This window comes from Micropterus dolomieu, linkage group LG04, assembly GCF_021292245.1.
Source record: "Micropterus dolomieu isolate WLL.071019.BEF.003 ecotype Adirondacks linkage group LG04, ASM2129224v1, whole genome shotgun sequence".
Taxonomy (NCBI): domain Eukaryota; kingdom Metazoa; phylum Chordata; class Actinopteri; order Centrarchiformes; family Centrarchidae; genus Micropterus; species Micropterus dolomieu.
Window position 1 is genome coordinate 13,634,839 of NC_060153.1, and position 23,203 is coordinate 13,658,041.

The following is a 23,203-nucleotide window of genomic DNA, read 5'->3' on the forward strand; positions in this document are numbered from 1 at the left end:
TGTGTATATATACACAAATACAGTTCTTTAGATTTTTTGATTTCTTTTAATGTACTATAACCACCAAATAAAGAGATGGGATGCAGAGTAATTAGGGTCAACCTGCTATTGTGTGTGTGCGTGTAAGCATGTCCATTCATGAAAATCACCGTAAACAGCATGGTCCTGTTCTCCTTCAGGCTGGTGGGCTGTACTCCAGCAGAGTGGGCGTGTGCATCAGTAGTGCTGGTGTGAGAGATCTCTGGTGAGAGTCCATTCTCATCCAGGGCCTGCAGACAGGGAAAGCTGGGGTCTCTTTTAAACAGGACAGGTCGCTTCCCAGTGGTCGGGCTACCTGCAGCACCATTACCAATGCCATCACTCCCGAGCCCATTGGGTGGCAAGGTTAACGCCCTCCTCAGCCCACCCACCAATCCCCCGCTATTTCTCCCTTTATCACACGTCCCTGAGCCTTGTGACTGGCTAAACTTCTCGATGCACTCATCAATCAGGGCAGGAGGGGCCTTCTTGTCAGCAACGCTCACACGGCCGCAAAACAGCACCTCAAACTTCTTGGCAAAGGCTGTCGGAGACACCGCAGCAGAGGGTGCCACGGAGGGTGCAGTTGTGGAGAGAGAAGAAAAACATTTTTCAGAGGGATCGCTGCCTCCTGAGGAAGTTTTGTTGGAAATGGTGGTGATGTCATCGTTGCGTGCCGAGCTCTTGCCAGCCTGCCTCAATGTACTGATTATCTCAGGAACCTGGAGGGATAGCAAGCAGGAGATAAGAGCTTGTAACCACTGTAATAAAACTTTTAAAAAATGGATGACAATTAATTTTACAGGTCCAACATAAAGTTATTCTGAATATGATCACACCCATTTGAGCACATGAAAAGATAAACAACCTTGAAAACACTGGAAATAATGTAAAAATACATGCAACTTATAGTAAAATGTGCTATAACACTGTGGTCGTCTGTGCAGTCCTTCCAGGATGCTCTTTATTGTGGCACCTCAGGGCACTTAGTTTCATAAATATTAACTGCCCTCTTTATTTCTATAGGTGGTATTTGACTGGGTGCTCATATTGCCCTAGCACTGATCCAGAAGTAGGTGTCTGCCTACCATAGCAATAGTGGGTAAACATTGAAATAAACACTAAATACATACTGCGTGAACCACAAATGTTCCATTTGCCAATGTACAGTAGATGCCACACCTCTAGTGAAGTCAAGTCAATTTTATTTATATAGCCCAATATCACAAATTTGCCTCAGGGGTCTTTACAATCTGTACAGCATACGACACCCTCTGTCCTTAGACCGTTATGTACCCTGTTGGTTTGTGGACTACCATTTTGAAGCCTCGAGCATGGCATTTTGGCTGTAGCCATCTTGGGTTTTTTGGAAACCAGAAGTGACCAAATTTGGACAAGAGGGTGGTGCTTGGGAGGGTTACGTATTGCTATGCCTGACAGGTTGTCATGGTAGCATCTTGTCAAAACCAAGGTAGCCACACCCTAAAGCATACACTGCTTTATTGTCTATTTTACCCTAAATGGAATCATAATTTACTAAATGAACATTATGCTGTATCAATGAAGACTGAGACCATAAACTTACTAGGAAAGCTTTTACTGAATAATAAATCAAGTGAGAAGTAGGGTCATTTTGTCATGGACGTCTATAGAATCGTAGAGGAGGGATCCCTCTCCCAGGACACTATGAGCTCACCTGCCATATAGTGTGATGTGTTATGGTTCCCTGGAACAAAGCAGCCCTTGTCATATCTTCCTGTGTTTAAAAGGAGCCGTATTGAGACCTTTTCGTCTCAAAGCAAGCTTTGTACTCACTTTCTCTTTATTTGATCCCTTCTTTCCTTTCCTCCTGACCCCTCCTTTCCCTTTTTCCTCTTCACTCCCCATAAAATTTGGTTACCCGTTTTTTTCCCTCTGTAATGTCTACTTTTATTTCTTATAAAATTATTTAAAGCTGAATGTTTACCACTATCTCCGTCTTGAGTGTATTTTGGCTTTTTACATGCAAGCTAAATGCTCTTAGCACACCATTGTTTGAGTGTGTGTGTGTGAGTGAAAGAGAGACAGGCAGACCTTTACAAAATGGATATAATTTAAGAAGAAAGAAAATACTCCTAGTCTGCTCTGAAGGTCCATCACCTTTGACCACTTTGACCATCATGCATGCCTACTTATCATTTTGGCATTAATGCAAAAATACTTATATACACACAGACACAGAAACGGGTATAGTACACACATCGACATTCACATTTTAACAGGAACTCAAAATGCAACTGACAAAGAAAAGGAGAGCAGAAATATGATTGACACCAATGCTCCAAAACACATATTATACAATAACCAGCTGGTGTGTCAAGTCTCACAGAGCCAGCATAAAAACACAAAATGACTGAAACTGAAAGTATTTTAATTTCAGTGAAAGTTTCAATAAAAAAAACATACAGGAACAACACTGCTGTTCACATGTTCGCCAAAAACACGAGGCCAGAGTTTGCTGCAGCTGTTTACTGCTGATGTTGTGTGTCCCTGCTGAACTGGCCTTACTTCGTTTACTTAAATCTTAAAGCAGCAATTACAGATTTTTTGGCCACTAAGCTGTAATATCACTTACATATTATTGCCTTATTAAATGGTTGTGCGGAACATGTAAGTAAACATCTGCATATTTACATATCTAGCAGATAACTAGCTATTAGCATTCATTTAAGTCATCTTTCTGGCAACCTGGAAAATTAAGTCTAATATTTACTCTTCTAGCTTTTCGGTCTACATTTCCTCTCAAGGGGAAGCAGCTAAATACTTTTCTTTGTTTGCCAGCTAGCTGCTAACTTTGTCTGTCTGCCATTTGGTGCTGAGCAGGTAGTGTAAAGTGAGTTCATCAAAGCTGTTGCTGAAAACAGCTGTTTCCTGCAGCCATAAACAACGGTATGAGAGTGTTGTATGACAGTACACTAAAAGGGGAACTGCAGAGTCACTTGACGATTATCTGCGGGTTCGTCTGCATGAGGGACATCTTTCACATTATAGGCAGTCATCTGACCTATTAATATTAATAAGTGCAGTTTTCAAATATGTATTTTTAAAGCAGTTCGTCAAAACAAAATGTAACACGGCGAGTTGAAAATGTTCACTCGAGGAATTACCCACACTCACTGCCATTCATAAACTTTATTCAGGAAACAGCAATCAATTCTGTGTTGATTTTGTATTACTATTACTTGCTGTGAATGTTGTTTATATACTCTATGTAAACACGAATCTTAAACTTCACAGATGCAAGCCTGTATGGTAAAAAATTAAATAAAAAAGCAGCATCGGAAATAGAGCCGAACAGCAGAAAATGCTTTGGTGTCCTGGATATTGTCGCAGATTAGATTAGACCGCTCATTATTCCCACACCATCGCACAAAAATAATTTCTCTGTAAAATAAAGAACATTCCCTGGCTACCGCATATATTCTGATCATTTATAGATTTATTTTTTATTCTTATTTCTTCGTTTTGTGATGCACGTGTTGCTATACTTTCAAACCTGCGCTGGTCTGCAGATACGTGGACATTGAGGGTTGAATGAGGACAGCCTAGAACTAATTAACCGTAACTCAGGTCTACTCGCACAAAAATCCTTTTCTGTAAGCACGCTTTTCCGTGACTAACATAGAAGATTTCCATGACCGTTATAACACTCTGACACATTGCTTGTACCAGTTTTAAAAACAGAAAAAGTATGTAAAGAGAGAAGTTAAAATCCCCCCCTGTAGTCTTGAAGTGTGGCTATTTTGTCTCTGTGGCTTTGGTCAGCGTAAATTCACGTTAGTTAACCTACTGGAAACAGCCATCTTTTTCCAGAAAAAACGCCTTAAAAAACATACCTAAAATGAATCAGGAATAACTCCTCAACCATTTGGCCTAGATGCATATGCATGCATTCTGGTCTCCTTTGAAAGGTCTGAAGCTAAGGAATATAAATACATTGTAAATTAACATGTTTATTTTACCATTACAGACTAAATAGAGATGCAATGAAGAAAAATATGATATTTTCATCCTCACATGGTAAAAAAAAGCTATATTTTAATGCAATAAACCATCAAAACATCAAATAAATTATAATGCAACTGAATATCTTTTAATACACCTGGAATGAAACTGTAACTGTAAATTTGATGAAAGTAAACTAAACAACAGTTTATCATCATACAATTATTATCTTTAAAACACTATTTATGTCCATACAACCACGTTCCAAATAACAAAAAGCTTCCAAAACACTGAAATATTGATAAAAGCTAGGGCTGCACGACTAATCTAATCGCATTGTCATTATGTGCGATTACATAACCGCAAAAAGTGTGCGATTTAAGCAGAAAAAGTGTGCTGTGTGTGAGGCTTTCCTCTCAGTTTGAACTACAGGCTGCTCATTATCTATCTAGCTGAGCCTCCTAGCCTCACAGAGGTGTGTAGCATGGATAGGGTGGTACAGGGGGCATATTCAAAATATCTTTAAACCACTAAAATGCAAGAGTATAAAAAACAAACAAAACAAGTGATATCCAGCATGTATCAGCTACCATAGTCATTTAAAATAAAATGACCAGCAACACAGTAAAAACCTGCAATTGTGGGATCTAATTTCACCACAAGTTCCTTTTGGTTTCCAAATAGCCAATTACACATGTCACTCTAATCTGTCGGCACACTGATGACCTGTGTTTCGCTTGGTGATCTTTCTTCTCTACAGCAGGGACACTGTGCCGTAGCCTTGTGCTGATAATTCGCAACAGTTGCAACATCAACATTGCAACTAAAAGCCGACATACAGAGAAAACTCCCAGATCTTCTTAGCAAAACAACTGACTCAATGCAGTGAGGTAGACTGCAGCCTTAAGCTGAGTGAGTGACCAGTGGTTCCTACAGAAAGGACAGAAGCAAGCCAACATTTTCTTACAGCCTACATGTGTCTTTAAATGTTTTATATATTTTCTACTTTAATCACTTCACAAATTCATCAACATTTCCCGATAACTTCCTCTATATAAATACACAACAGCAACAAACACACACACATAGAAAAAAGAACCCAGGCTAAGTCTAACGGGGAAGTTTGCATTGTGCAACTAGCATATTGAGATAATTTTGCTAAATAGTGTAATATTTTGTCAGCCCTTGCATGGTAAGCGCCAGTTTTGCTTAGGCAGGAGGATCAGAGCCTTGGGTCATCTGAGAGAAACAGTTCTGCCGTTTGACAGGATTCTGAGCTTGACTTCCTTGCTTTTATTTATTTATTTTTTTAAACAAACACTGGACAAAAGATGTTATGCTACAAAAACAACATACAAGTCAGACTATAACCTTTGGCTGCCAATAACCACATGGCTTCTATTGTGGGCCCGGTTTGCTACACCATATCGGCAGTGTACCCAACCAAGGGAAAAAAAAGGAGGAAGTGTACAAGCAAAGCAGAAGCAGTGGTTGAGTCACGTCACTGATGTCATTAACGTGAGATGCCTGGGCAGCAAGAAAATCTGCCGTCTCACACACAGACACACACACACTTCCAGCCGGGTTCTGCTGTGTCTTGCATCGGTATGAGGCGTGCTCACTCATGTTCTTTTATCCAAGCAATACCTGTCTCACACTTGGTTCTTTGTTCCATCTTAACTGGAAGCTGCTCTGGATAAATGCATCTGCTAACTTCCCTAAGTGTAAAGAATGGATTTGACCCTTGACATACAGACAGTACTTGTGCTTCACTACAATTCAGAGGGAAAAAATCATACTTTTTCTTCCACTAGATTTACCTGACAGCTATATTTGTGTACGTATAAACTTTGCAGACTGAGATGTCACATAAAAAACATGAGCATCATATGATACATTCCTAAAAATTAAACTACCCAACAGTATATTAAGTAGTTATCTCCACCTTTACCAAAGCTAAAACATTAAAATGCTGCTTACATGTTTATTGAATCTAAAAATCTGATGATTCAAGGCACGGGTGGCCACCGTGAAAAGTATCTGCTTATCGGCATTCACTCGCTATCTTTGCTATCATTTTTTTTTCATCGACTGGTAATCCATCATGGTAGTCAGCGTCTGAAGTAGCTACCACTAATGAACTCTGATAAATGTTTTTCACTGCCTGGCACTGTAGCAGGTAGGGGTGGCCCGAATGTCATTGTTTGAGCTTCGAAGCTTTGATAGTAATGAACTGCGAATAATCGAAACTTCGACAGCTACGTGCGGTGGTGGTGGGTGATAGGTCCACTCAACGGTCGCGTTACGCCGATTGTTTAGACATCTGTTGATAAGCAGGCTGTCGTTTGCCGAGCTGCAGCTATGTATTTGTAAGATAGAAGCAGAAAGAAGCATTGCATGATGGAATACCATTAGGCATGATATCAATTAATGTAAATAATGTTATTCAGTGTTCAATATATCTACACAAAAATATTACTTGCATGCACAAAGGACTCGTCTTTCACTACATGACAATCACCCAACCTTACACTCTCTAACAACCATGTATTTAGGGTTAGATCCTTATCTCAGTGCAAAATCTCTACAAGAGTCCATATCAAACAGAAAATACTCATTTTGAGTTTCAATACTAAAGTTGGCCAATGAAAATGAAACCATATGAACGCCTTTTAGTGATTTTCCGACAACACCGGAGATACCTTCTGTAGTCTGGCTGTCACTCAGGACAGACTGTGCCTCTACCTTAGATATTCCCTGAACTGAGTGTTGGGTGTGTGACGCCATATTCTAGTCTGTTTTTAAAAATTCACTGTGGGCGATTTAAAACTGATTGGATGTCTGCTCAGGTTGAAGTTGGGCATAGCTATGGCTGTAATTATGGTAATTTTGTGGGGTTGCAACATATTTGATCTTTTTCACAGCCATTTTTCACAGCCATTTTGACTTAGCAGGGAAAGCACAGGTGTAATAAATCACGTTTCAATGGCCCAGTGCCGGCAAGTGTCATAGTATGCTTTTAATATGAGCAAGCACGCAAACACTAATATAATAAAGGTAACATCGCAACTGGCTCCACGGGGGCGGAGTTAGTTCCAAAAGGGGGAGTGACTTCAGAAGTGTGGAATTGGGTTCGTTACAAAAGATCAGATGTATAACAAACAACGGAAAAAGGAGGCAATACAAACTTATTTCATCACTTCAAGCAGAAGCACAAGGTTGAGTACAAGGATAAACCAAAAATATTTTTCAATATTTTGTCATATCATTATCACAGAAATACCCTTAATTATAGGGGTATTATTTTAGAGCCAGATCGCCCACCCCTAGTGTGGTATTGCTACAATTACTTAAAGCTTCCGTTATATTCAAGCCCTCGACAAACAAGTTCACGCAATGCTGATTAAGCCTATCACCACCAGGTAAATCTCTCTGTATTTGCAGTATACTGGAGTTTTTAAATTGGTGTCTGTGGAGACATTCCTGCACTGGCGCACAGATAGAGAAGCATTTCATGCCAACCAGCTATAATTGGTTTGACAGAGCTGAAGGCAAGGCAGCAACTCAGTAGAGCCTATACGTCATAAGCACGTGTTGACTGTGTTGTGTAATTACTCTCACTGTCAGATTGGGGAAGTTCGGCACTGTGGATTTAAGTAAAGGATGTAAATACTTCTTTCACCACTATAGCAGTTAAAGGTTTAACTCAGTAGTACATTCCTGGGTGACGTGCCAAACTGCATACACTTTATGAATTCTTCCTGCTTTACAGAATCACCACCAAGGAGGTTAACATTTTGGTCTGTGATTTTGTGTCTATGATTTTGCCTGTGTTTTAGTTAGCAGGATATCTCAAAATCTTATTCACCATGGGATTATTTTCCTCTCTTTATTCAATAGTGCTGTTTTTCAGTTCGAGAGCATCATTTATTAATATCACGTTCAGATGATGTAATGCTTTCCCTCAAAATCCTGCCCTCGCACTCAAACAGCCGGGCGGTATGGATGGTTCCTCTTTGAGTACGGGAAGCTCTAAGAAGTAAAGCGAGCACGTCTGCAACGAGGCGGGGATCATATCATTGGTTAACGCCTGGTTAGTGTTCTGTCTGTTGGGGGCTTTTAACAGGGTTATTGCACAAACAAAACATATCTGAGCATCAAGCACACACAGAAGCAGAGCAAAAAGCGGCTGTTTGAGTGCGAGGCCAGGCTTTTGATGGGAAACGTTAAAACATCAAGACGTGGTAATCAAAAAAAATGCCATAATTCACAGGATGATATGATTTCTTTTATTTTCTAAATAATTTGGGGAGATTTCTCAATCACTTCATCAAAATCTGGCTCATGAATCTCATGATTGTTTTAGACAGCAATTGCAATTTATTTTTTCAAATCAACATTTAATTAATAAAATAGCAAATTTAAAGGATGGGCATCTTTACAAAAGTATGCACTCTTTTAATACTTTCAAGGATTGGATTTAAAAGCTATTTTGCAACATGTTCCTGAAGTAATTAGTGACATGGAATGCTGTTCTGTGGATAATGAGCAACAACTGAGAAACTTGTTGTAGCTTGTTGTATAATGACTGACAAGAGGGGACGAAAAAAACAAAACATTACACCAAGAACTCCTTCTTATCCAGATGGATATGTCGCATAGCTGGACGGTTTGTTAGTATGTGACCAACACTGATTCTGCTGTCTGGATAAAGTTAGGTGCTACTGTTGAGACTCAGTACATAAAAAATTGATTCAACCTCCCACAAAGAGATAAGCATTGGATCTCTTCACTGTCAACAGAATGGAAAAGAGTAACAGATAGGGCCAACACAGAAAAAGGAACAAAAATAAGGGAAAAGAGAAATCTTGTAGAAGTCCACTTCAGGTGTGCTCAGTTCCAACATGAATCTGAACCACAGACATTTTTATCTCAGGGCATTTTAGCAGTTTATTGACACACGCAGCCAATGAATATGTTCTCTGACTGATAATGCAGACGTGCTGTTACATCATGTACCAGCTCCATGTGTGTAAAGTGTGCCTGTGTAAGTTTGTGTATCAATAAATGCTTTAAAAATCTAACTGTTCCAGGCCCTTTTATTTTGCCTCAGTTAGGATTGGGCAGTATTACTTTTTACGTTCCTGACATTTCACCGGGATTTATCTGGTATATGATGGTATTTTTGAAAAAAAAAAAAAAAAAAGTAGATGAGCTGCTGGTTATAGAAGTCATTGTACCATGTATGCCATTGTCTAGCCTACTATTCTGTGTGTCTAATATGCAGATAGGCTACTTATGCAAGTCTTGCTGGGTTTAAATACGTATAGCCCATAAAATAATGGATAGGAAATAAGCGCCCTTCTTCGGACGGAGATAATGTGCACACAGCTTCATCAAGGTTGGCTGGCTCACCTTTATTAGGACTAAACCCAAATACTCCCAAACAAGGGTAGAGACATTTTCCTTGTTTGCTAGTCCTGTAACGTTAATAAAGGCTGCAGCTACTGTGTGTGTGCGCGTGTGGGTTTTATACCAGCTGCCAAAAAAGTGAACAGGGTTATCGCGTTGTAGATGATGTCAGGCAGTTTCACGCAGCACTCCTACATTCCTACATTGAGGGTGTACACTACATCAGTTCAATACAGCATCTCCGTATCGGTTTAGCAATTGCGTTATCATCTTGTGTGATTACATAACTGTAAAAAGGGTGCTATTCAATTGAACAAAAAAAGTGTTCAGTGTATGCGACACTCTTGTCTCTGTGTGCACTGCGGTGTGCTTACTATCCCCGCCCACACTGGGCTCTTGCATGTGCCGCTAAAAACAGATACGTACGAACCAGAAAAATTATTTATGAGCAGTGTGCAAGTAACTCAGACAACCTACCCTCCCCGTCGCTAATCCTTCAAAACATAGTCGGACTAGCCACCAGAGCACAGAGAAAAACACCGGTGCGCCAGTCGCTCTGAGACAGAAATAGAGGCGACGGTGGCAGCTGAAGCGGTAAGACATAACAAAACAGGGAGAAGATAAGGAAGGTTTGGGTTTGGCTCGCTGGCTATCTAACATTAGCTGTGTCGGTGCCCTTTTTTGTTCAACATGTTCAACTTTTCATAAAGCCGACGTGCTTGTCAGTGTCACTTTTCGTCAACCGACCAATTACAGCCTGGATGGGGACTTTCCAATGTTGAACAATATGATTATTGACAAGTCAGTACTTAGAATTAACAAATTAGAGACCAATGTAGAGCGTTTTTCTTCCACAAGGTTTTAATGAATAAAAAGACCCCACAGAAATGAAACAACTGTAACTGGATTTTTTAAAAAAAGTATTTCTTCTTATTTTCGTTTAACTTTGTTCGAGCTGAGAAATACACATTTCAAAATGTCAGTATTTTGTGCATTTTCTTTGATAATCAAGCAAGTACACCCATAGTACCATTTGTTCCATTATATCACAATCGCAGTATTGTCCACAATAATCGCAATGTCTTTTTCTTCAAATCGTTCAGCCCTACTTTTCAATAATGGTTACATACATAGGACATAAACATCGACATTGTGTTCCGAGGATCTGAATGAAGATGTTCACTAGCATGGCTATATTTGAAAAATCAAAACATCATGCTCTGCAACAAAAAGCACAGGTACATCATAGCACCTAACTCTCTACATCGGGCCAAATTTGTCACTCATGTAAAACATTTTGGGCTATCACTGATAGTAAATAGGACAAAGACATCTGCTGACAACCTACCCAAAACTACAGTTTACTGAACCAAGATATCCATCAATGAAAGATTTAGCCCATGATTAATTCCCGATGTGTTCATTGTGTTGCCCAAACCTACTTAATGGAGCAGAAATGCAACGTTTCTTTCTATTAAGTCTTATTGTTCCCTTCTTTTCATTCAAAATGTCTTAGACCTTACAATCTCCATCTTCTTGACCACCTCCTCCTACTATCTGTTTAATCAGTGCTTCATTTACCCACTCACTGTTTCTACTCCCCCTCTCCCAACATCATCAGCATCCAGACTAGGGATGCACCAATCAATTGGCTGGGGACGGTGACAGTCTGGTTTTCAGCTTAATCAGCCATGACAAGTGACCAGGCCAAGCAGCGTCAAATATCCGATTTTCTGCCGGGCACATTTAACGTTACACACATGCTGCACTGCGTTTCACGTCATGCGCACAACGGCACAGGCAGTAACCGGCTTTTGTCACAGCCACACACCCAAACACACACACACAGACTAAAACATGTTGTTCTTCACCATGAGTTAAGAAGACACAACGCTCAATTTACACCTGCAGAAGAATACTAAATAAGGTAGAGAATTAAGTATAATGAAAATGGTGAGATAAGAAATAATCTACCAGAAATAGGGTAATGTATTATTTCAAATATTGTCAAATAAAAAAAATATATAATGTGCCTCCTCATTCTGTGGAAAACAGTGGAGTCTTATGCCATGTGACTAACATAGGCCTACTTAATACTGCAATTTATTTTACATTGGATTTTATGTGTACAGAAAAGCTCAGTCCAGCAGCCTAACCTGGAGCGTTTTTAATTTTACTTGTGTGTTTGAGTGAGAAAAGCTCTTGTAACCTGCTGCAGTTGTGGAGAAAATACAGTCAGTGTTTTATTAACAACATCCAGTGCTTATGCTGGTGCTAACAGGTATCTAAATAAAGACAGAAAGAAAGAATTTTCCAATAAAGAAAAGTTACAAAAATGTTTGCATATGCTGTCAATTACAGTTCTTAGAAAGACAGAAAACTAGAATCGGCAGGTCAGACCTTTTAAAATCTGCAATTGGTGCATCTCTAATCCAGACACCAGGTTTCCCGCCCTCTAACCTTCTAGTGTCTGCTTGCTTTTAATCATCCTGGCATGAGAGTGGAGTCTGCTCTCTGTCCACTAACAACAGACATCTCTCTGTTGTGCTTACCCCACCGTCCATCTTCTCCTTCCAAGGCATGATCCTCTAAAAACACTTTAACTAGCACATCCATTTAATCCTTGCATGTGCCTCTCCTCTCACTCCTCTCTTGGAGGGAGGGCGAGGATGTGTTTTCTTAATTGTACTGGTCTGGCCCTTTCTCATTTCAGCCCACCTATTCCAGCTTCACTCCCACTGCTTTGTTTGGCTGATAACGGCTCCGTAACCGCTCAGCATGATGATGTTATAGTGTCCACAGCTTTCTCATTCAGTCACTCCCTTCCCAAATACATGTTCAGTTGAAATCCCTGTCAGTATCCACATCACAAACTTGCCAGTCCCCCACACAAAATATCAGATTGTTAAATTGTATTTTCTCGTGGTTTCCAATTTGGGAAAGGTTAGACTGAAAGGAGAGTAGAGCTGAAATGATTTGTCAATTTAGTTGTTATTAATTAATCAACAGAAAATTTATAATTTACTAATTGATTAATAATTGATTATAATGTGGGTTACTTTCCAAGCAGAAATAGCAACATTTGCTGGTTCCAGCCTGTTGAATATGAGAATTCACTGCTTTGACTTTATTTGGGACTAGAGCTACAACAATTAAATCGATTAGTTATCAGCTATTAACTTAATCTTTAACTATTTTGATTCTTAAATATGAATGTATTTTGGTTTCTTCCCTCCTCAATGACAGTAAACTGAATATCTTTGGGAAGGGCACTAAATATGTGAGGACATGAACTTGGTCTTTGAATAACACTGTTCTTTCACCATTTTCTGACATTTCATAGACCAGACAACTAATAGATTAATTGAGAAAATTACTGACAGACTCATCAACAATGAAAATAATTTTAAGTTGCACTCCTAATTTGGTCAGTTGGTCAGATAAAACAAGCAATATGAAGGAATCATGATGGCTGTGGTCACTAACAGCATGCTGTGGATCTCTCCAACCATGATGAATGCAAACAGACATGTTTCTTTGTAAGTCATCATCATATGTCATCGGTTGTGGGATTTCTTATTCCAGTACTTTTTCCTTTTTTAGACCGCTTACACGAGGCTAAAACATCTGATTTGGAGATGTGGACTGGAAGGACTGAAGGGGAGTGGAAAGAGGCTTTGCTCCTCAGAGGGCAGCCTTAGCTGTAGACACACAATATCTTGTTCAGTGAAACATTTACATGAGGCTGATCTCAGACAGGAAGGCAGTTGGACACAGCCTCTGGCTGTGACCCACAGACTTGGCGTCTTACAGAGGAACAGCATTGAAAAAGCATAGTGTCTCTTACCAAGCCAGAATTAAATAGAACTACTGTAGTACTGACCTTGAAAAGAAGGAAGTTACACAATTACCACCAGTAAAAGAGAAGCTGAAATTCAGTGCAGTAAACAAAATAAACCTTTCTGTGTTTGTCAAAAGTCAAATGTGAGGATATATGAAGGGCATGGTCAGTTACAGGGACTGTTGGGACAAAATTATTAGTAAAACAAATGCACAAATGGATTCTATAGATTTGTCTACATCCCTATAACTTTGGCTACATCTGATTTCTTTCTTTCTTTCTTTCTTTCTTTCTTTCTAGACTTTCTAAACTATCTAGTTTCCCTCTTACAGTGTTACACTGGCTACCTGTTAAGTGTGGAACTGATTTTAAACTTTAATTAATTACTTTTAAAGCCGCACAAGGCCTTGCTGCTACTAACATTATAGTTTTACTTATGCCCTATGAACCCAGGCGCTGCCAGGTAGAGCCCTTTTAATTGTTCACACAGCCCGCCTCGTTACAAAAGGAAACGGGACAGTTTCTGTTCAAGCCACTCAACTGTGGAAGTCTATACCTGAGGAGCGTAGGTTAGCTAACTCAGTACCTTCTTTTAAATCACTCCTCTTTTATAGGAAGGCTTTTTTCGTAGTAAATCTATTGTCCCAGTTGCATTTTACCAGGTTTTATGTTTTATATTGTTTTTATCTTGACTGTGTGGTTCTGTAAAGCACATTGTAACAATGTTTTGAAAAGTGCTACAGAAATAAAATTGATTATTATATTATTACAAGGCTGAGGGACTCCAGTACAGCGATGTGGCCCACATTCACTAAACAGCAATAGGCTGACATGACAAGAGGTTTGCCCAACAAAGATGAAAGACAAAACACAGCAGTGCCACTCCCATTCTCTACCCCAACATAAATCATTTTTAATAATCAACTTTATGCTCAAAACTAACTTTGCATGTAGTTTACTGTACTCAATTATCTGTATTAGAGCTGCCACAATTAGTTGATTAATCAATTAGTTTTCAACTGACTGATAAATTAATCGCCAACTATTGTAATAATCGATTAATGTCAAAATTCTCTGAATTCAGCTTCTTAAATGTGAATATTTTCTGGTTTCTTTACTCCTCTATGACAGTTAACTATATCTTTCAGTTGTGGACACAGCAAGACATTAGAGGAGGTCACCTTGGGTTTTGGGAAATCAACAGCAATCAAAATTTTTCACCCTTTTCGGACATTGTATTGATGGACCAAACAACTAATCCATTAGTCGAGGAAATGGTGGACAGATTAGTCGATAATGAAAATAATCGTTAGCTGCAGCCCTAACCTGTATTAATGAATAAATGAAACAAAAGTTACAGTTAAGAGTAAAGTTACTTACATACTCCACTTTATTCCAAATACTTCATAGAAACACTAAGTAATTTGCCACACTAGCCTAAATGGATACATCACTTATATAAGCCTGATGTCTGGAGGTAAAAATTAGACGATACAGAGAAATGTTGCTGAAACGGCAGTGACACACCAGTCACCCCAGAAAATCAACAACACTGATGACGAGCCAGCGAAAAGTCCCCCTCTTCTGTACTTCCCATGGTCACGTGCCTGGGTCTTGTGCCTTGTGGAACATAGCTAGAGCTCACAGACGTTCAAAGTCCAGGAGCAATACGACAGATGAGAAGTATCACTAACAGTAAGCACAAAAGAGAGAAAAAGGAACATTTTGAAGGGTGGGAGAGAGTCGTAAAGCAGGAATTGTCACTGGGTGGCTGAAACGTTAGCCACAAGAGTCCAACACGCTGACATCACTCTAGTTGGATTAAGAATCTACTTCACAGCACAAAGACGAGCGAGACAGAGTTGACAAACTCATTCAAATGTGATAACAGGAACACAATGTAGGGGCTTGTTGTCAAAGTGCTCTGCTGAGTCTGAATGAACTCTTGGCTAGAAATAAATGAGGTCAGTGAGGATCATAGATAAGGGCAATGTTCTCACCTCAGAAAACTGGTGGAAATGTTAGACGTAGCTCTGATTGACAGAATGACAGGGGAGGCAAGCAAAACTTTGAATGAACTAAGTGAAAGACTGCTCGACAAAAACAGAATGACAACTGACTGTCAGTTACATAAAGACAGGAAGGTGCCTCCACTTTACGGTCTTGTTTTGACTACAGCATAAGGAGTGCGTCACATGAAGAGGGAGGGGAAACCATGTGAGACCAAGGGATTACAAGAACAGGGTACAGGAGGAAAGGAAAAGGGACATTAAAATACAAGCACTACAGTCTCTCCTGGACAGTTTGGGTAATCATTAAACCTCAGTCACTTTAACTGAACAGTCGATTAGCTGTCAACTATTAACTATTATGATAATCAATTAATCCGTTTGAGTAAATTTTTTAAGAAAAATTATCTGATTCCAGGCTCTTCAATGTAAATATCTTCTGGTTTCACTTCTCCTCTATGACAGTAAACTAAATTCCTATGGGTTGTGGACAAAACAAGACATTTGAGGATGTCATCTTGGGCTTTGGGAAACACTGAACAACCACTTTCTGACATTTAATAAAGTACATTTGTTTTAGACATACAGCAGGGTTGTAAGATGAGATGTAGAACAATGAAAAAGAATCCACGGTGCCCTGGATAAATAATGAAATACGAAAACTCATGAAAAAGCGAGATTTAGCTTTGAAAACATCTCTATGATCTAAACTTAATACTGATCTCTTGATTTACAGAAGTTTAAGGAATAAAGTTGTATTTGAGCTGCGGAAAGCAAAAGCCACATATTACACTCAACTAATTGTCAGTGCTAAAGGCAACAATAATTCACTTTGGAAGCATTTAAACAATCTGACTAACAAATCAAATAAACACAAAAAGATTACAGAACTTAACATCAATGGCAATAGGATAACCGATAGTGCCACTATGGCTGATGAATTCAATTCATATTTTATACAATCAGTTGAAGAATTATCAGAAGATTTCCAGCCAGTCGATTCTCTCAATCATTCATTGAGAGTCACCTCAACAGATTCCTTTTATATTAAAGAGGTGCTAGATACAAAAGTTGCAGAAATAATCAATAAACTTTCAAATTCCAAATCTAATGACATTTTTAGGATGAATAGCTGTTTTCTTAAAAAGTATAAAGATGTTCTTGTCAAACCATTGACCCATCTTGTTAATCTTTCCATAAGAACCAGTACATTTCCCAGTGCATGGAAAAAAGGAATAATCATCCCTGTGTTCAAAAGTGGTAGCCAAGACTCAATGAGCAACTAATCGCCCTATATCGATTTTACCAGTTTTATCTAAAATAATTGAAAAAGTTATAACAGCGCAACTGATTGACCACTTAGAAGCCAGACAGCTCCTCCATCCACACCAGTTTGGGTTTAGACCAGGTTATTCAACTGAAATAGCAAACTGCTGTTTAATTGAAAATGTGAAAAAGTCCCTGGACAAGGGCAATGTGGTGGGAGCTGTATTTATCGACCTTAAAGGCATTCAATACGGTTAATTTCTCAGATGAGGCAGTGTTGTGGTTTACATCTTATCTCCAGTCTAGAGTACAGTGTGTTAAAGTTGATCAAGACATATCTGCTCTCAAACATAAAAATGGGCATTCCGCAAGGCTCTATACTTGGCCCTTTGCTGTTTAGTCTCTTTATAAATGACTTCTGCACTGCTCAGGTGCCAGTTGTCAGCTCTATGCGGATGATGCAGTAACAGTGGCTCATTCAAAATCAGTTAGTTCTAAAAACTCTCAAAAACAGTCTCCATGTGCTTTTCCATTTAAAAAAAACTTGATTTAAAAGAAAGATTTAATATTAATTTACAAAATAAAGAAATTCAGTTACAGAATTTAAATATCTAGGATTAGTTTTAGATCCTCAACTTAAATTTGACAAGCATATAAAGAAAATCTCAAAAACAATACAAAGTAATCTCAACTGTTTCAAACTAATCAGAAGCTACATACCAAACCAGGCAGCCCTGCTGTACATGCATGCTATGATTTTTTCTCATATATCATACTGCATGACAGCATGGGCACAAGCCGCACCCACTGCAATCAAACGCATAGGCTCTCTATACAACCGAGCAATAAAAATTATGGATAAAAAACCAATACGCCATCATCACTGTACCATCCTTAAGAAATGAATTTTGATAGCTTTAGCAATCTTTGCTTCCTTAAATTGATTCACAAGTGCATTAATCATTTAGCACCTGAGCCACTAAGTTCATTTGTTGAGCGAAAAAACAGCATTCGAGTCACTAGGAGCTCCACAAATCATGACTGTAAAATACCATACTGCAGGACCAGCTTTGGACAGACGACCTTCTCTGTGAAGAGCTCTAAACTCTGGAACTCATTACCATCTGACATCAAGACTGTACCTGACTTTAAAATGTTTACTTCTAGGCTTAAAAACTGGTTAAAGACAAACCAAAAGTGTACTGATTTTTAATTATTGTAAGTAGGTAAGAGTTGTATATGATGTGCATGTTTATATATCATGTTTATATTATTATTTTAAATTGAAGTAGTGAAATATGTAAATTCTATTGTGTATAAAACCAACCAGGGACAGGATTTGAAAATTAGCATTAGCTACAAACTTTATATGCAGCACTTCAGTGACAAGCTTTGTTTTGACACTATGTTTGTTTGCATTGTCCCTGTCAAATAAATAAATAAATGAAAAAATATATATCTTTCACGATACATTGTTAGAATTTTTAACATGCTAAAAAAATTTATATTGTGATAATGGCTATATTCCGACTTGTTCACGTAATGATGTCAAACCGTTGCACACTGCAACAACAAGCATGGCTGAAAGCAAAGGTAACATTGCTACCGGCTCCTCGGAGGAGGAGTTAGTTCCAAAAGGGCAGCGACTTCAGTAATGTGGAAGTAGTTTGGTTATCAAAAAATCAAATGTAAACAAACCACGGTAATAAGTAAGAAATGCAGAAAGACTGCAATAACAGAAGGAGGCCATACAAACTTATTTCACCACCTCAAGCAGAAGCACCAGGTAGAGTATAAAAAAGACAAAAGCTTTTGTGAGTTATAAACCAAAAATATTTTTCAGAATTTTGTCATATTGTTAAGATTTATTATTTACATTATCAGCAGAAATACCCAGAAATATTGTTATATTACTTTAGGCCATATCGCACACTTGTCACAAACTATATCATAATCACATAATCAGACCACCAAAAAGCAAAGTTCTGCAAAAAGGGCCACTCTCCCCACTATTTTGCAGTCCAAAAGGTGATATCAAAATTCACTTAAGGACAGAGCTGTGTGTGAAAAGAGCCATAAGAGAGACACAGCTTAAGTGATAGTTTGAGACAGAGTATGTGAGTAATAAGGCGTAAAAAAAGGACTTGCCTCCCGTTCCAAGAGTGAAGTCCTGGCATGAGTACAATGGCTCTGGAGGTGATATCATCATGACTCACTCACATACACCTACATTTGGCTTGTGTTTGCAAAAGCTTAGTACACTGGATTTTCATGTACTCAGCTTTATAGAGGGTCTGATAGTCAGTAAGCCACTGTTCCACAGAACACCAGCAACTTTAACACCATCCAGTCAAGGAAAAAGTCACTTTTTTATTACTGAATTATTATGTACTGCTTCAAAAACCCTGTTGAGCAACGTGAACTAGCAGGAAGAGATCCCCAGAATGACACACTGTACAGGTTTCTCTGATACAAATGAGACTGTGCGAACTTTGTTTCATTATTGAGATTAAATTGGTCAAAAAATTTACAACAATGGTGGGAAAATGTCCATCATACATTCCAAGATGGATGATGTGTTTGCCCAACTTACAGTCCAAAAGGCAGGTCAATTTACTGTTATGGATGACCACCAGCAAACATCCACATTTGGGAAACTAACCACTAATATTTTTGCCACATTTATAATTACAAATTCATTTTCTACTGATCAACTAATCAATTTATCAAATAAGTATTTTATTTACTGCAAAAAATATAAAAAATATCAGTGAAGTACTGTTCTAGAACCCACCACACACACCACTATGGTTTGCAACAGATAAAAACAATAAACCTTATTTACAGGACGAGTGGTATGAAAATTCCTATCAAATACACAGCCATATATTTCAATATCTGCATGAAAGTACCAAGTCCAAATGAAATCTTAAAACCTTAAGGGAAGTTTGAAATACAGACACATTCATCATTATCTAATGTAAACATACTTTGTTTAGCTGCTATAAGTACACGAGGATACAATCAAACTCTCTCACATCCCTGTAGAAACCTAAGTGACCTTCAATATTTACACCCAGAAACCATTCAGTGATGACATTTTCCACCCATAATTTCTTGACCAGTTATGGTAACGTTATGGTACTTGACCAACTACTTCAACACACAGACGTCACATCCACTTCATAGGAAGAAGAGCAGTAACGTTAGTCCAGGTTTACATGTTATTTTCACTGTCAAAAAGACAGACGCATTTGACATAAAGACAAGCATGTCAAGTGGTTAGCTAAGTAAAGAAAGGTTAATATAATTAATGGTGAAAACCTCATTCTGCGTCATGAATGGGTAAAGAACACGTTATTAGGCAGCTAAATACTTTTTTCGTCGAGTTAACGTTAGCTAACGTTAACGGCAGCAAATAACTTGTTGAACTTGGCTAACAACATGTCGCGCTAATTTTGCTAACGTTAAAGTGCATGCTCGCTAACTAACGTTACCTAGGATAGCTAACTGCCCACTTAGCATGGCACGCAAACTAATGTTAACGTTACACAAAACCGCACCGACACAGCTTTTAAACTTAACTTACATCTTTCTGTTCTTGTTTGATGTTGAACAGGTTGAGTCGCTGGAGTCGCGCTTTCATCCCATCCGCCATAAACTTTACGAAAACAAGATCTGAGCTGTTACTACTCCGAAACTCGTGTCTGACAGTGTGGGACACTTCTATATCATTACATTGGAAAGTTGATCTTGCTCCCTGAAGCCGAGGATCCTGCGGTTAAGCGTCAAGTTGGTCAACAAAAAACGACAACACAGCCAGTTCAAAACTTTCAATGTAAGACACAGCCAACCACCTCAAAGATATATCCTTTACACGCTAAGCCTATTTGCTTTTGTTTTGAAGGCGATTTGACCAACTTCCGACTTCATTCTAGCTAACTGTGGCAAGCTTGAAGCAGCTAAATCCACCAATACTTTGAGAGAAGAGGGTGGACACAGTTCCTGTCCCGGGGCAGTCAAACTTTAGGCGGTAGACTTTCGGGTGGGTTTACATGATTCAGATTGTGTCTATTATCTTCGTAGACACAATCTGAATATAAACAGTATTTCCGGTCTGGAGGCAGAGCAGACCTAATCAAGCAGGAATGAATACCTTTGGGATGCACGGAGAGCTGGGAATGAATAGTGAACTTAACGGCCAAGAAGTTTCCAACCAACAGGTTTTATGTCAAGGTCCTCTTGCCAACATTTGACAGTGTTTTGTCTTAAGCTACACAGCTTTAGTGCAGAACTGGTTACAGTTTATATTGTAGATTACCTGGACCGTGTAACATCCAGCATTGTCTCATTTCCATGTCTTCAAATTAAATAATTAGTAAACTACTGTACCAAGGTATCGAATCATTTACTGTTTTAATGGGCACCAGCAGTAGCTATTAGAGAGGCATTACATTTCTGCTTCTTCTTTAAAAAAAACAAACAACAACAAAAAAACAGTATTAATTAATGACAAGTCAAACCCATGTTGATCATACAGTTGTAACACTGAAAAGCTGCTGTTATGAAAAACTAAATATTTAATAGCAAGTACAAACAATCATATAGAATAGTTAATAGCACATAGTATTTGGTAAATATTGACTGATATCTAATGAAGATGAAGCAGTCTGCATTTCAATTCAATTATAAAGATTAGACTATATTGTCAGATTCCTCTGAACATTTCTGTCACAAGCAAACTCTGTCTCACATTCATGAGTGAAAATCTAACACCATATTGATTAGTGTGTGATTATACTTTAATATTTAAAAAATATACATTTAGCAGATATCTTAATCACACATTGATATCTACTGTAAATGAGAATAATTATTTTCAGTCACTTAATCACCATGAACCAACAGTCAAAACTTGTATTTAACAGTACAATTAGTCTGAGATGAACTGGTGAACACTAAACTTGAGATGGATAAGACGTTAATGATTGTGAGAAGTGCTTTTTTATAGTCATAAAAATTGCCAGTGAGCAATAAGATCACATTACTAAGTTGAATGAACCAGTTTCTTTTGACTGGTCATTTTTTTGACTAGATAACAATAAAATAGATACAAGTATGAATACTGAAATATGTCATCTTTACTCATTACCATCTATTTTAAGTAAAATGAAATACAAATAATTAAATAGTTAGGTACTAGTTGGCTAGTAAAACAAATTAGCAGCAACTGAAAAAACATTGCAAAAAAATAAATAAATAAATAAAATATTCATACTGAAACATTGTACACTTCAATGGTGACACCCAGTGGTTTATTTTCTGCCACAGTCTAGCAGCAGGGAAATCCCCACACACCCTGAGACAGTTTCTGCTCCCTGACACAGAAAAGGAAGTTTCTCTATATTTCTCTAGGGCTTAAATTATGCACTAAGGTCCTGTAATGATTATTTTTACCACAAACAAATATTGTTTGTAACAGACATCCTGTCTCACATCTCTACATGCAAATAAATCACAAGTGGAAATTGTTAATATTCAAAATAAAGCCAATGAGTTTGATCTCAAATATCTTAAAATGTCTCATGTCTCATATTATGAATAAAATTTTATTTTTCATCAGTTCAAATATGTTGGGTGGTAGCTAAACTGTTAGCCCTTTGCTCTCTCTCTCTCTCTCTCACACACACCCTAAAGCCAAGTCTTAACCCTCAAACAGCCTTTTGAAGGAATGAAAACAATCCAAAATGTCTTCACTGACAATGTCAAAAACATTGATCGGTCATCACAAAGAGAGACGTATCAGACACACATTCAGAAAAGCGTTGAGCAGAACTGTACACAAGCTGACAATAAGTAGTATCTCTAAAATGTCTATGGTAGTATCCAGCACAGATACAAAGCAGTACCCTATGTTTTTTATGTTAACTTTTTAATTTCCCCCCACATTTTCCCACACATAGTGCCAGCTGCATCGTTTGAACTACCAGCATAACATAGAGTTCACCAGGGTGGCTCACCGTGCATTGAGGCACACTGACAGACCAGTAGGAATCCCAACAACACTTGAATTTAACCCTTATTTAGCATTTATAAGCACTTTATAAACAACTGGTATATAACACTATAAAGTTGTAAGCAAACAAGGACCATTTGTGTGTGTTAATCAATGTACATACAGTATTTGTTGACAACTTAACTTCTGAATATAATTTTTATATATATATATATATATATATATATATAGTGTGTACACACACACACACACACACACACACACACTATAGAAGCAAACTCCAGATATGGTTGGTTGCTAGCCTAAACATACACACTTGAATGATTGCTGCAAATTAATCTGTGATGTAAATTATTATCTCCCCCACTTGAAAATTACAGTAATTACAGATGCAGAGTTTGATTTTGTGTGTGTGTGTGTGTGTGCAGTTCAGTGTTTCCTGTGTAAAGTGTTTATAGATTTGGCGGTGTGTGTGGTTTTGGCTCTGAAGGGTTGGGGATGTTCCTGAACCTGTTTCTAGTTTTTGCAGTTCATGCACACCTTGATTGTATCAAATAAGAACTCAGCTCACATCTAATAAACTAAAGCAAAAGCAGTTTTAACAGAGCGAGTATTGTTCAGGGATTGCACACACATCCAGTGTTCATGTACAGTGTG

The 23,203-nt window shown here is 38.2% G+C and overlaps 1 protein-coding gene across 1 annotated transcript in view; it reads right to left on the bottom strand.

The window, feature by feature from the left end:
* The window catches only part of tbc1d1 (TBC1 (tre-2/USP6, BUB2, cdc16) domain family, member 1), a 66,141-nt gene that overhangs the window by 39,989 nt on the left and 2,949 nt on the right, over positions 1–23,203 (bottom strand). Inside the window, exon 3 of the mRNA XM_046047550.1 lies at positions 150–740. Within this exon, the coding sequence (XP_045903506.1) occupies positions 150–740 (591 nt within the window). The remainder of the gene's footprint in view (positions 1–149; positions 741–23,203) is intronic.